This window comes from Octodon degus, unplaced genomic scaffold, assembly GCF_000260255.1.
Source record: "Octodon degus isolate 3935 unplaced genomic scaffold, OctDeg1.0 scaffold00072, whole genome shotgun sequence".
Classification (NCBI taxonomy): domain Eukaryota; kingdom Metazoa; phylum Chordata; class Mammalia; order Rodentia; family Octodontidae; genus Octodon; species Octodon degus.
Window position 1 is genome coordinate 8718781 of NW_004524648.1, and position 14609 is coordinate 8733389.

Here is a 14609-nt window from a genome sequence, read left to right on the forward strand (position 1 = left end):
GAGCGCCGGGACCGCGGCGGCCGAGCCGCGGCGCGCATTGCGGAGGCCCGGAGCGCAGGAGCCGCCGTCCGCCGGGTAAGCGTGTGCCGCGGCTGTCTGCGCCCGCGAAGCCGGGGTCCGGTGCTCGAGCGTTCGGGGCGGAGGTCCGCGGGTCCGACTGTGACCCGGGATCGCAGCGTCTGGGGTGCTGTGTGAAGCGCCAAGGCTGCGGCGCGGGGCGCGAGCGGGGCCGCGGAGGTACCAGGGTTCGGGCGGCGGGGGCTGCGCGGCACGGAGCCCCGCCCGGGGCTGAGAACCATCTTGTTTTCCACGCAGATCCGGAGGGGCAGCACGCATCCCGGGCGCGCCCCTCCTCCTCCCGGGGCCGCCGCAGGCTCGGCGAGCCGCCTTCCCCCTCCGGCCGTCAGGCTGGGCGCGCAGGGGCGCGGGCCCCCGCCGGGCACGCAGCGGCACCATGGGCACGGTGCTGTCCCTGTCCCCCAGCTACCGGAAGGCCACGCTGTTTGAGGATGGCGCGGCCACGGTGGGCCACTACACGGCTGTGCAGAACAGCAAGAACGCCAAGGACAAGAACCTAAAGCGGCACTCCATCATTTCGGTACTGCCCTGGAAGAGGATCGTGGCGGTGTCGGCCAAGAAGAAGAACTCCAAGAAGGTGCAGCCCAACAGCAGCTACCAGAACAACATCACGCACCTCAACAATGAGAACCTGAAGAAGTCGCTGTCGTGCGCCAACCTGTCCACCTTCGCCCAGCCCCCGCCGGCCCAGCCGCCTGCACCCCCGGCCAGCCAGCTCTCTGGCTCCCAGACCGGGGTCTCCTCCTCGGTCAAGAAGGCCCCGCACCCTGCTGTCACCTCTGCAGGGACGCCCAAACGGGTCATCGTCCAGGCGTCCACCAGCGAGCTGCTGCGCTGCCTGGGAGAGTTTCTCTGCCGCCGGTGCTACCGCCTGAAGCACTTGTCCCCCACGGACCCCGTGCTCTGGCTGCGCAGCGTGGACCGCTCGCTGCTTCTCCAGGGCTGGCAGGACCAGGGCTTCATCACGCCGGCCAACGTGGTCTTCCTCTACATGCTCTGCAGGGATGTTATCTCCTCCGAGGTGGGCTCGGACCACGAGCTTCAGGCTGTCCTGTTGACCTGCCTGTACCTCTCCTACTCCTACATGGGCAACGAGATCTCCTACCCGCTCAAGCCCTTCCTGGTGGAGAGCTGCAAGGAGGCGTTTTGGGACCGCTGCCTCTCTGTCATCAACCTCATGAGCTCCAAGATGCTGCAGATCAATGCTGACCCGCACTACTTCACACAGGTGTTCTCTGACCTGAAGAACGAGAGTGGCCAGGAGGACAAGAAGCGGCTGCTCCTCGGGCTTGATCGGTGAGCCCTACAGTCACATCCTGGCTTAAGGATTCAATTCATTTTTAAAAATTTATTATCAGATCAGAGTTTTGTGTATGTGTCTAGCAAAGCCACCAAGGGCCTCTCCCTTTCCACATTCTCTCCTTGGGGTTCTTTTCAGTCCTGCAAGAACTCTGGGGACTTGTGAACCGCGAAGGCTGTACAAACCCAGAAGATGTTCCCAGAGCCACCCCTGCGCTGACACTCTCGGGGCGGCTGGCTCCTGCTGCCCTGCCCTCGGTGGTCCAGTGGGGCGAGGCTTCCCACTGCTTCCCAGCTGGGAGCTGGTGAGGGGCTGCTGGCCAGCCGGCTAGCCGGCCCACAGAGGAATTGGGATTTCTGGCTGGAGGCCCTTTTCTAGCAACTGGTTTGGGTGGTTCTTTCTCCTTGGGGCTCCTAGAGTCAGCCATCCTGGCGAGGCTTGCAGGGGGTTATGAGGCAAGATCCCTACTGTCTGGAACATCTTTAGTCAAGGAGGGGTGAAGTGGGTCTCGTGCCAAGCTTGAAAGGTCATTTGACCATGCACGGCCCTGGTTTGCTGTTTTTTTTTTTTTTTTTGCTTTTTTGCTTTTTTGCTTTAGGGAGTACTTTCCTATTGAGAAAGGGAACTTGCCCCCTGCCTCTGGACCACTGCACCCAGCTCCCATGTTAGTGTTGGCTGGTTTGTCTCATTAGGAGCTCTCATTTTGGGTCCCAGCTAAAAGAATGGGGTGAAGCTGGGATAGCTCCTTTGCTAGGTGATTTTTCATTTCAGTAATGCAGCTCAGTGACCCTGTGGTGAAAGCCAGGACAGTGGCAGATGCCCATTAGCAGCAGCGTCCATGCCTGAGATCAAGCTGGTGCCCACCTAAGTGCTAAGGCCTCTTGCTGGTGCATGTGACATTTGTCCTGCTGAGCTCAGGGGAAGGGGAGATCAGCTCTAGGGGTGCTGTGGTAATGGCGAATCCCACTCCTACCCCTTGTTTCATAGGATTAATTTAACGCCATTTCTAAACAGTTCAGTTTCTTCTGGAGAGGAAGCCTTGCTTGCAAGGCAGTGAGACAGCTGGATCTTGGAGACAAAGACAGGAGCGTGACTCCTGATGGCTTTGGAAGCCTGGCGATCTCACAGCTGATCACTTGCAGCTGCTGGTTTGGTATCTACCTTACTTTAGCGGCTGTAAAAACACATGATGTATAGTTTACTGATTTCTTTCTAATTCTCTCAGACTGCTGGCTTAGGGTTTGGGAGAGGTCCAAACGAAGGGAGCCAGTCTTCCCACACAGCCCCTGCTCCGGCTTTGGGGAACAAAGAGCAATGTGAAGATGCTACAGAGGATTCTCTCTTCCAGTTCCAGTGCCTGGGGAGTGCTGGAATTGGAGTGCTGGGCTAGGCTCTGGGGGGCAGAGGTCACTTTTCATAGGATTAGGTTCTAGGTGGTGGCTGACTTCTGCACAAGCACTACTGAAATTCACATAAAAAAGAGAAAGCTGTGAAATTGAGGCTCTGATTTAAGAGGCCCAGAGCAGAGCTTTTTTAGCCAAGGTGTTCCCGGGGACCAGGAGGAGGCTGCCGGGCCTGGAGAGCCCCTCCCGCTGCTCTGGACCCTGGGACCGGCAGATAACCGGGTGCAGAGCTGGAAGGCACCTGCGGCTGCCACACAGACTCCACCACGGCCTCTCCTCTGCTGGTTTCCATGCAGCTCGTCTTCCGCCCCTGCTGCCAAGTGTGATTTGAAGCAGGAGCCCCGCAGGGCCCCTCCGGGTGTGGAAGAGGCCCTTCGAGTGCCAAGACTCCAGAGGAGGTGCATGCTTGTGGTCTGGTCCATTCAGTCGGTGGAACCTGCTGAAACCGTGCCCGTGCCACAGGATTCCACTTTTGTGTCTGTTTCCTTCTCTCTCTCTGTATTTATTATTATTTTTTTATGTTTTGGAGGAAGTGCACATTTCAGGATTGGTTCAGGACTAAGGAAACAATCTCGTTCCATCAATGTGAAGCCTTTGCGTGCTCCTCTCTCCCCTCGCACTGGTCATCAGTATTGTGTAAGGGAACAGCTGATACACTTGGGCGTGCAGACTGAGTGTGCAAGCGATGAACCCATTTGACATGCTGCTATGAAGACTACTTTTAGAACAACAAAAGAAAAAAAACTAACCTACAAAAAAACCTTTATTCTTTAATTGTTGCTTTTATAGTGATATTGTGCATGCAAACCAGGAGCATTTTGTGTCTTAAGAAAAATAATCTTAGAACAGATGGCTGTGAAAATTATACCCATGCACAGAACAAACCACAGGAATAATAGTTCAGGATTTGATTTTTCTCTTTTTCTTGTAAACCTGAAGGGTTGATCTATTCTTTCCAGGCAGTTATTAGGATTTAGTTTTGTTCCGACAGTTGTTAAATCTGCAATGAAAAGAAAATGTGCCATTTTTTTCTCTCGGGATTATTCATAGCTGTATATTGAAACTGCTAATTACCCACGTGTGATGTATGTTGGTTTTTTAGTGCAATTTCTTCTGTAGCTATTCTTTGACCAAACTGTGGGTATTGTTAATATTAATTTATATTTGTCTCATTTTGTATGTATGTATAGCGTGTTTCTGAGTATGTGTGGTTTATAATCTGACAAAGTCACGAAGCTCAGTTTGGCTGTAATTTAATTCCCTTTCCCTTATTTTTATTTATTTTTGTACTGTGCTGATTCAATAAAATGCACTGACCATCCATTACCTGGGCCTCTGATGGGCCCATCATTTGTGAGCAGGATGGGGGCAAGGCTAATGCATGATTCATGCACTCGGAGCGAAATTGGATTTGTGTTATGGGCGGGAGGTGCAGAGCTGGGGCAAAGAGCGGAAGTCACTAAGGTGATTAGGAAAGCAGCGCAGGTTAAGTCGGCTTTGCTTTGGTGGCAGGGCAGGCCTTCCTCAGAGGCTTCCTTGTGGAGGTCGATGACTGGCACCTTGAGCCAAGGAAGGTCAGGCTTGCGCTTGGCTTGGCCTTAGACCCAGGGCTGACCACTGAGGCTGTGGCTCCCAGAACAACTGGCCCTGCTCAGCACACCTGGGCAGGCTCCTGGGCCAGCAGGCATGGGGGATGACCATGTGGTCCAACCCCTCCAGTTCAGCTCTGTGCAGGTTTGAGAGAACTCGCCCTGGGGCTCCCAGATAAGCAGCCACCCTGGCTTGTGCTTGTGGCCAGGGCGGGTCAGTCCCCATAGCCCCAGAAGTGTACTCACAGACCAGCTTCAGGCTAAGGGAGAGGGCGGTGGGAACTGGCCCTCCCAGGGCCCTGTGTGCAGGCGTTCGCAGCTGGCAGCCTGGTGTGGGGCTGCTGGCTTTCTCAGGGCAACTCCGGTGCCTGGGAAGCTGGGTTGTCCCTTGATCTCTCCGGGCCTCCCGTTGTTTGCCTGCAGCTCCACTGCTGAGAACTGCTTCATGCTTTCTGTCTCTCTTGTCCTGCTTCCCCATTCCAACCGGCCACCTTGCAAAGAGGCTGTCCTGGCCTTTAACTGCTGCCAGGGGCCCCTAAGCCCGTCCTTCTGTGTAGTCCTGTCCTCTGAGGCCGAGCAGTGGGCTTCTGCGCTGTGGGGTGCAGGCTTCAGAATAATGCAAGTTGGGGCTGGGAAGGAGGCTCACAGGCACAGCACTTACCAGGCAAGTGCAAGGCCCTGAGTTTGATTCCCAATACAAAGTAAAAAGCCAATAAGAGGAGGAAGTTTGCAAATAACTCCACTGCTTTCTCTTTCCCACAATGTTCTTGCTAATATTTTTGTTCAAAAGCCTCAGGAAAATTATTGTCCATTTTATACTATTTGTGCTTAATTCACCTTTCTATCCTTGGGATAGACAGCTGACTTTATTTTTATTTTTGGGCACTGGGAATTGAACTTGGGACCTCACGCTTGCCAGACAAGCACTTCTCAATTGAGCTAAATCCTGAGCCCCAATAGCTGACTAAAATTTCACAATTGTAATTTTCAATGACAGATAAGCAGAACACCTTTAAAAATAAGATTTAATGCTTTATTGCTCTTGATGGTAAATCAAAATATGCTTTAGAAATAAAGTTAATTTAATGGAAAATAGGAATATATGCACCAAACCATAAAAGTACATTTAATTAAAACAAGAGAAACCACTTCATCGCGTTCACTCACGGCCCTCAGCACCCTTGATGGGTTAACACGCTCAAGCGCACCCTCGCTCACACTGCTCCTCACCGCCACACGACGTGGCTGCTGAGGTGCCACAGAAAGTGACCTGGCGACAGTGCCTGACACTGTCAGAAGGTGGGCAGGGGGAGTCCACGCTCTTCTTTCTTCTCTATTCTCTGACAGGCAGCTCATTTGGCATGATTTCTTTGGGCGTTTGAAACAGATGTGTGTGTGTCTAGTGTGAAGCAGGTGTGGGGGGTGAGGAGGACAGGCCAGATTCCAGTTAGAGGTGCAGCTAGTGCTACTGGCAATTGGCAAAGCTGCGCATTGCTGGGCTGGACGCAGGCACCCCTCACCGCGTGGACAGCTGGCCAGGCTCGAGAATGAGAGGGTCCCAAGGGCAGGACACCAATGGGACTCTTTGTTGCAAATTGCACGTAGTACTGGGTCCATGGAAGGAAGGGCATGAGACCAGGCTGCCGTCACCGCGGCAGCCAGCCGGGTGACCAGCTCAGGCAGATCCTGGGTGAGGCATGGGAGGTGCCACACAGGCCCTGGGTGGTTCTGCTGGGTCAGGGTGGGAGAAGCCGGGTGAGAGGCAGCGTTTGTGGCAGAAAGTGAAGAAAACTTCAGTTTGTCCCTTTCGTACCCTGCCAGCTCCTCCTGAGGTGTGGGCTCCCTGCCGAAGGCCACAGCGTTCTCCTCAGCAGCAGAGGTGGGGAGGTTGTCTCGGGGAGGCCTTTAAGCACAGGCGCTCTGTGCTGGCGAACTGGTGAGGCAGCAGCTCTCCTACAAGCAGGCCATAGGTACCGGGTGCCAGCAGGGGTTTGTGCGTGGTGTGCAGCGGGTGCCCTGGCCTGGCCTGCAGTGCCAGGACCCCACACGGTGCGCTGCTGCGCCGCCTCCCTAGCCCTGGTGTGCGCTCACCCTCACCCAGCTCCTAGCTCTGCTGGTGGCTAGGAAACCCAGTCAGAGCTCGGAGAAGCTGCTGATTCCAACTGTGGCCCTGCATTTTCTTACAAGCAGTAGACTTTATCTGACCAGCAGCCAGTGCACTGCAGAAACTGGCAAGACACGACTGCACATGCAGGCTGTGGGCCCGGGTTGGCATTGGAACAAACATCACACTGCTTCTGGGGTGGTGAGCAGAAGGCCTGGGCCGGGGCCTGTGGCAGGGGCGTCTGCCAGGACAGGAGGCTCTGGCAAAGTGGGTGCCCTGCTGGTGTGGCCGGGGGCTGGTGCTACAGGTGGACCTGCTCACCTGGTGGCTTTGGCTGGAGGGGGTCTCTGGGGAGCTCTGAGCCAGGTCCTGAGAGTGATCACCTTGGGGACAAGAGGACAGGCCTTCCCCCGCAAGATCGCTCCCTCCTGCTGGAAAGAGCATGTCTTTGGCTGGGGAAACTGCATCCTGGGCTCCTCTCCTGTCCCTTTCCTGGTGTCAGCAGCTGGTCATTGTCTCGAGGCTCGCTGACTTGAGCTGCCACCTAGGGGATGCTTGTGCAGATAGAAGGTTCATCCAGCTGCCTCTGAGGTGAGATTTGGGCCTGCTGTTGGTCCAGGGGTCTGGGGCAGGGCTCTGGGGTCTTTGGTTTACTGAACAGGGACTGTGGGAAGCTGAGACAGCAGAAGATGGAGACTGAGGCAGAAAGCCAGGGAGACCACCCCAGGGGAGGGGCGCCTCCGGGCGGGGAGCTGGCAAGCTGATATCGCACACGAGGCTTTAGCAGGGATGCAGCAATTAGGCTATGATGCCAAGGGAGGCTGAGCCCCACCAGCCTCTACCGGGCGCAGCCTCCCGTCCTGGCCCATCTCACACGGAGGGATCAATTGCCCGGCACACTGAGAATGAAGCCTGAGCGGTTCTTGGTGAAGTCAGGCTCTGGCTGGTTAAGCCGTGTCTCCACGGAGACGGTGCACTTCTTCCCGTGGAGGCTGCACTGTACCGGGTGGGTGACGTTCACTTGAAGGTGACGCTTCTCACTGCAAGAAGCGATAAAGAGAGATCAGGCAGGCAGTCAGCAGGCAGACTTACGCCAGGGTGCGTCCCTGGCAGTACCCGGGGCTCTGCCATCTGCCAGGCTCCAGCTGGACCTGGGAGGCGGATGTATGGGAGTCAGGCCCCATGTCCGGCTCAGGGGTGGGCTGAGTCACCCAGGCCTTAGGTGTGGCAGAGGCAGGCTTCTGACCCGTGACTCTCAGCTACTGTGCTGGGGACAGGGAGATTCCCCTACCACATACTCTTGGGGACAGGAATATCTGCGAGGTCCCGGCCGCTGGCCCTGTCTGTCCCGGAGTCCAGCTGCTAGAAGTGGGTCTGGGTTGAAGGCTGGTCCCCCCATGGTGCTGGGATGGTGATGCAGCTTTGCTGATGAGTACCGCTGCCGGGGAGTCGCGGTGCTCCCTCCTCTGTGGCCCCGAGACGTGTATGGAAGGAGCTCAGGTCCTCCCTGCCTGGGAGCCATGACCTGCTGAGCTCGGGGAGGCCCAGCCAGCACCTCCTTGCTACCTACGCATGGGGCCAGAAGCCCAGCCAGCCGCCTGGCGCTGTGGCTGTGCACTCCCTGTGCACTCCGAGTCCTTTCTCTAGCTCCTCATAGCACAGGGACTGCCCAAGAACCAGCTGGTTATATTTCATTCATTTTATTATTTCTGGTTGTATGGAGATAGGGTCTTGCTAGGTATGCCAGGCTGCCCTTGAATTCGTGGTGATCCTCCACCTCAGCCTCCCGAATGCTGGAATTACAGGTGTGCACTAGCTGCTTATTTTTATTTTTGAGACAGGGTCTCACTCTAGTTCAGGCTAGCCTTGAGCACACTTTGTAGCCCAGGCTGGTCTTGAACTTGCAGCGATCCTCCTGCTTCAGCTCCTGAGTGCTGGGATTAGAGGTGTCTGCCACCACGCCCAGTCAGCTGCTTATTTTAAAAGCTGAGAAATCTGTCAGAATAGGCTGGCACCTAACGCTACACATCTGAGCCCGCACAGTCCTATGATACCCCTTGGCTTTGAGTTGGGAGGGGCGGGGGCAGGGCAAGGGCCTGCCAGCCCAGGAGCCTCGTGCCAGGGTGGCTCTCTGCCCTGTGTGCCCGAAGCTCCAGTAGTGCCTTCGTTGCTCAGGGTGGCACGCAGGGTCAGACAGGCTGGACTCAAGGCTGGGGTTCCTCCTTGTGCTGAGTGGCGACAGCCAAGCTGTGGCATCCACAGTGCAGTGAGGCCAGGGCCGAGGGTGGTGCACTGAACTGCTCTGCATGACAGGCACCCCCTCAGCCCTTGCGGACGTGAGGTGCTTTCTAACGCAGCTGGTGCGCAGGAACGGGTGCCCAGAACACAGCTTTCCAGGAGCTCCTGGGGGACACGTCCTACAGAAGGGCCCAAAGTTTGGGGCACGATTCTAGGTGCTCTCAGGGGCTCTTCTCCCAGCTTTCTCATCAGCCATGATGCAGAGGCAGCAAGCGGACATAGGGAGAGGACGGTGGTTATCACCTGTAAGCATTAGGTATCTAATTCTTAATATTTTGTCAGCTGCAGCTAAAGCTTGGCTTAGACAGTTATTTTTAACCAGATTTGCACGTAAAAATAGCAGAGCCCATCAGAGGCAATGACTCAGGCCCTCTTCTATCCTGCAGGCTTCACAGCTGCTTTGCAGGTAGGTGTTGCTGTGAGGGTCCACTGTAGTTCTCGTGCTGGCCCAGAGGAAGAAGAGCTCCAGTTCTGTCAACCTACCTACAGGACCAGATTGGCTCCCGAAACCCCCTACCTGCCGGACCCTTGGCCTGAGGGCTGGCTTCCCAGGAGCAGCCTCCCTCCTGACCCTGGCCAAGGCCTCGCAGGCTCTTTCCTCCTAGCAGTGTGGCGCAGGACTGGGCACATAGTGGCCTCCAGTGTTTCCTGGTAACTCAGACAGGCCACAGCCCAGGTCAGCTTGAGAAGTCTACCAGAGAGCTGGAGAGAGGAGACACTTCAGCACCGCCTGTGATTGACTCCTTTCAGCAGTAGGCCCTCCTGCCAGCAGCTCCTGCCCAGCGGGAGCCTGCGGCCCCCAGGGCCAGCAGTGCGGCTCCGGCCTGCATCTCCGCCATGCTGGAGCTGTGTAGCTCCTGAATCTGCTCTGAGCCTCGAGCCATGAAGGCAGGTGGTGAGAGCTGCAAACAGCACCCAGGGAGAGGTGGCGGGACATCACCTCGAAAGCAGAGCCGTTGGGAGGGGGGGACGAGCTGCAGTCAGCCTGCTCCAGCTACCCATCGTGAGCACGGACTCCCCATCGTGAGCACAGGCTCAGAGCTGCCCATCCTCCTCTGCAGCCTGTAAGAGCTGGAGAAACTGCCGGTGGGGAGGAGGCAGGACGCAGGTGCTGTGCCGGCAGCAGAGAGCACCGTGGTGCAGGCTCTAGAAGGCCCCACAGAAGCACCCACGCCAGCACACTGGGCAGGGCACTAACTCCCATCCCTCCCGAGACCCCTGCTGAGGGCAGGCTCCTGGAGAAGGGCTGGGAGCAAGGGGAGCTCTCTGCCCCACTCTGCCTGAGCCCGCGCTGCTGCCTGCCCTCCTGGGGCAGTGTCCTGCCCTCCACACTGCACATACTGCCCAGGATATGCTGCGGCTCCTGCCAGCTTTTTCCTGGCAGAGAGCCCTCTAGGCAGGAGCCAGGGTGAGGAGAGAAGCACCCTGTGTGCAGCGTGCACCAAGGGGCTGCGCCTCAGCTCCTCCAGCCAGCCCTGAGCCAGGCTCAGATCGGCAGCACACACGGACTCCGCTTCCTACACTGCCCCTCGACTGAGGAGACCAGAGCACAGCAGGAAAACAAAGGTGGTGTTCAGTGGAAACCCTGCAGAGGGGCCGGGGAGATGGCTCAGTGGAAGAAGCGCTTCCCTGGCAAGTGCAAGGGCCTGAGTTTGATCTGGGCCTGAGTTTGATCCCCGGTTCCATCAAAAAAACAAAAACACAAAACGAAATCCTACATGCCCCTCTATGCTCAGGATGGCTGGGTGGCATTTCTGGTCTCTCCTGATTTGTTTAGGGTCTTAATACAAGACCAGGGGCCACAGGGCTGGGGTTCTGGATTCCAGTCCTGGTCTTGCAGGCTTACTGGCTGCATGACCTTGTTCACGTTTCTCAACCTGTCTTTAGCAACTGCCAAGTGTATATAAGAGATCTATTCTTCACCCAGAATGAGCCCCTCACCAGATGTGGGGGGCTTCTCCAAGCGTGGGCACATGCCTGCCCTCACAGGATTTGCAGGCTGGTGAGCTGTGTCCTCAGCACCGAGGAAGGCATGAGGCACAGCACCTGTGACGTGTACACTGCTGTTGCGCTTCACAGAGGAAACTGCGCTCCTTCCTCAGCCAAGCAGCAGGACCCCTGAGGGGTGCAGAGGAGCTGGCGGACTCCGCTTGTGTTCTTCACACACTTGCACACAGTTCACCCACCCGAGTGGCTGCCTCTCTGGGGGTGGGGGTGAGGGTGGGGCTAGATTCTGACCCTGTATCCTGTTCTGATGAGTTCATGGCACATTAGTGGCAGAGTCTTTCCTGTCCCAGAATCCACGTCTCTGCAGCTCGGGGAGGGGCCTCGCTTAGTTCCAGCATAGAACTCCAAGGACGGGGATGCTCCCAGGTGCTGGGGAACATTCGACCCAGGCCGCTGGCTCTGGGCTTGCTGGGTCAGAGAGATGTAGCAAGCCTCAGTTTATCCAGTCTGCAAGCCATGCTTACTCAGGGAATTAACTCGATCTGCACATTCCATCGACCTCACAGTCATGGCAGCTCAAAATAAGGACAGCAGTGGGTGTGGCTCGCCCACCTCCTCCAGGACTGCAAAGTGCCAAGTTCCGTGGAGCTCGTTCTGAAGGTAGAGCAGCCAGATTGCCTGTGAAATGGGCAGGCCGAAGGAGGGCTACTGAGAAAAGAAATACCCCATGTTGTCTTACGAGAGTTCTCACTCTTCTTGGCACAGCCCTGTGTGGCCCTGTCCTGTGCACATGGGCAGCTGTGGGGTCTGGCACAAGAGGGGTTCAGTGTGCAACACGACTGAGTACCAGGAAGAGCTGGCCTTCTGTTCTGAAGGGTTTGGTTAGAGCACCTGGCTAGTGCCACCTATACCCTGCCCCAAAAGGCTGCCAAGGACAAAAACGTGTGTGCAGTGTCGTGGCCCCTCAGAGAGTGACACACACACCGCAGGACCAAGGCTATTCCTGCACATGTGCCCCACAGAAACGAAGCAGGTGTCTACACAAAAGTGTGTACATACAGCAATTATCTACAAGACAGAAACAGGCCAAGGGTCGGGCATGGTGAATGGATCAAAAGAAGCGTAGTACAGCCACTCACTGCAGTGCTACTCAGCGGAATGTCACTCGCAACACCAAGACGAACGTGCACCACTGGACCCTTGAGACCAAGTAGAAAGGACCACATATGCTGTGATCCCACGTATAGGAAGTGTTCCGAACAGGCAACACCTAGAGGTGAAAAGCCGATGAGCTGTTACTCAGGGCTGCAGGACGCATGGAAGGACGACTGAAGGCTATGGAATTCCCCCAATTTTTTTTTCTTTTTGCGACAGGGTCTCACTATGTAGTTCAGACTGGCCTTGAGCTCACTTTGTATCCCTGGTTGATCTCCAATTTGCAACGATCCTCCTGCCTCAGCCTCCTGAGTGCTGGGATCACAGGCATGCACCACCATGCCTGAGCAGAATTGCTGTTTGGAATGAGGAAAATATTCTGGAACTAGGTTGAGGTGATGGTTGCACATTATTGTGCATGTACTACATACGACAATTTTGTGTGAATTTTATCACTGAGTTTTAAAAGATCTGGACTGAGCTAGAGGAAACATAAGGTATGCCCTTAAACTATGTTTTTCTCCCCTATGTCAAGTCCTGCCCAAATAATCTTAAGACCAGCAAGAGGTTTCTGGGCTCTTCTGGAGAGGGGCAGTCCCAGGGCCTGCATGTAGCCAGGGGGCCCTGCGGGGTGGGGCTCTTGCTTGGGCTCCCCACGTGCTGGAATCTTACAGAGCCAGGGTCTGCGCCTCCGTTTTTAAAGAAAAGGAAGCATATTTTATAGATGGAGGCAGGGTGTCTCCCTCTGATGCTGAGCCAAGCCCAGTGACAGCTGCCTGTGAGGCTGGCTGCCCAGGGAAGCCTTTTCCTCCCATCTTCTGTTACAGGCCGTAGTAGCTCAGCAAACTGGAATTCAGGGACTTTCGTCTCATGTCACCTGTTCTCAGCTATCCCTGCAGGCAAATGGCCTTTATCCAATAACTTGTTTTTTATGTGGATCCATGTTTATTGCTCGGTAGTGCAGTCTGAGGGCCAACGCAGGAATAGATCACCATCATTATTTACTTTTTTTAAATGCATTTGGTGCAGGGTCTCATTACGTAGCTCGCACTTGCAGTGATCCTCCTGTTTTCAGCCTCCCCAGCGCTGGGGTTACAGGCAGGCGTGCCCCACTCTGCTGGTCTCAGTGGTTCACTCAGGCTGCGGTGCCGGGGGCGGGGCCGGTGTGGCACGCGGTGCCGGATTGGGTCCCCGTCCCTGTGCTTGACTAGGCCGGCACTTAGTCTGCTGAGTATCTTGCAGGCCCTCAGGAACGCGTCATTATGAGGAACCAACCTGGCCTCGATGCCTCGGTGGGCCTCGCACCAAGGGGACAGCGCAAGTCTATTTAAGCACCAGATCCACCCATAGGATAAGGGGTGGCTGTGCTGGTGCCCTGAGCTCAGAGGACTGGGAGTGGCTGGCCACTTCTCTCTGGAGTGGCAGTCCAGGGACATTTTTCCTGGGCACACAGATGACCCTGGTCCTAGCACGTGTACCTTCAGGGGAAGTGGGTGCATGTGTGGGTGCAGGCAGGGTGCTGAGTGCATTTTCTGGGCTTATGCCCAGCTACTGCAATGTCCTCCTGCAGCAGTACACAGGACACTGCACACGGGCAGGGAGCACATGGATGCTTTTGAGTATCTTTGGTGATGCAGGATGAACCCAGAGTCACTATTTCCCCTCCTATCAAGAGTCAGAATGTGCACCCTCCAGTTCACACCAAGGACAGGGCCACCAACCAGGCTGTCCACAGCTTCCGCACAGCCCTGCGGCGTGGTTTGGCTTCTTCCAGAGCAGGTCCCTCTGCTTTAAGCCACAGTGGGCATGTCTTTCACAAGCCTGCTGCAGGGGACACTGCTTCTGCTTGTATCGGGGGAATAGATGCTTGTACCACATTCACTTCTGAAGTGAGGCCCAGTGCAGTGGACCTGCACTTCCTGCTCCACTCAGGCCTTGCTGGGCCTGCAGCTTAGAACCTTTAATTTCCTTTTTCTTGTTAGGAAGCAGCTGGGTTGGTTATGTTTTAGGGTCCTGCTAGGACCTCAGCCATGTCTGGACTCTGCGTCCACCCCAGCCTCGAGCTCCTTTGGTACCCAGGTGGCAGAATCTGCCTCTTCCCACTGAGTCCCTTCCCAGTCTGGGACACCCTGCCTCCTCTCCTCATGGTGCCTTAATGCCCCCCTCTCCTCCTGCCTGCTGCTATTCCCTTGGCACTGAGTGAGCACCTGCAAAGGGGTGGCCACCTTCTAGAGGAAGTGTACAAAGCGAGCAGGCTGGGGCAAGCCCAGGGCACTGCCATCGACACAGGAGGGCTGACGCTACCGTCCTGGGTAAGCACAGAGGAGGGCACCCTGACCTCCAGTGGCTGAGGTAGGTTTCCTAGAGGAAGTGACAGCCTCAGAGATGTAAATTCAAAGAGTATGACTCCTGCAGGAGCTGCTTGGTTTTGCTTCATCATTCCCTCAGTTCTTTTCATTTTATGTTAGGTCTGAGTGCTGCCACCCACAAGGGCTACCCAAGCCCTGTCCTCATCCTGCACTTCCAGACAAATCTGCTGAATGCTGCAAGCCTCTGAGCACACCACTGAGCCTATCCTCTTGGCCCCTTCCCTTGCACTGTTCCTTTCCTCCTCTTGTCATCCAAGGAGATCACATCCAGAGGCATCATCCAGCTGCCATGGAGACCAGGGAGTCAGGAGCCTGCTCAGCTCCCTCCCCTTCCCCCATAGCTGAAGTCTGTAGAGTTCTGCCTGC

At 56.0% G+C, this 14609-nt stretch overlaps 2 protein-coding genes across 2 annotated transcripts in view; one reads left to right on the forward strand and one right to left on the reverse strand.

The window, feature by feature from the left end:
- The first annotated feature begins 317 nt into the window (after positions 1–317).
- Cdk5r1 (cyclin dependent kinase 5 regulatory subunit 1) lies at positions 318–1942 on the forward strand. Its single transcript, XM_004635446.1, has one exon. It carries the CDS (start codon positions 455–457, stop codon positions 1376–1378), a length of 924 nt encoding a protein of 307 aa, XP_004635503.1. The 5' UTR covers positions 318–454; the 3' UTR covers positions 1379–1942.
- Positions 1943–5389: 3447 nt separating this feature from the next.
- The window catches only part of Myo1d (myosin ID), a 269339-nt gene continuing 260119 nt past the window's right edge, over positions 5390–14609 (reverse strand). The window contains exon 19 of the mRNA XM_023719899.1: positions 5390–7514. Coding sequence (XP_023575667.1) covers positions 7358–7514 — 157 coding nt within the window. The 3' untranslated portion in view covers positions 5390–7357. The remainder of the gene's footprint in view (positions 7515–14609) is intronic.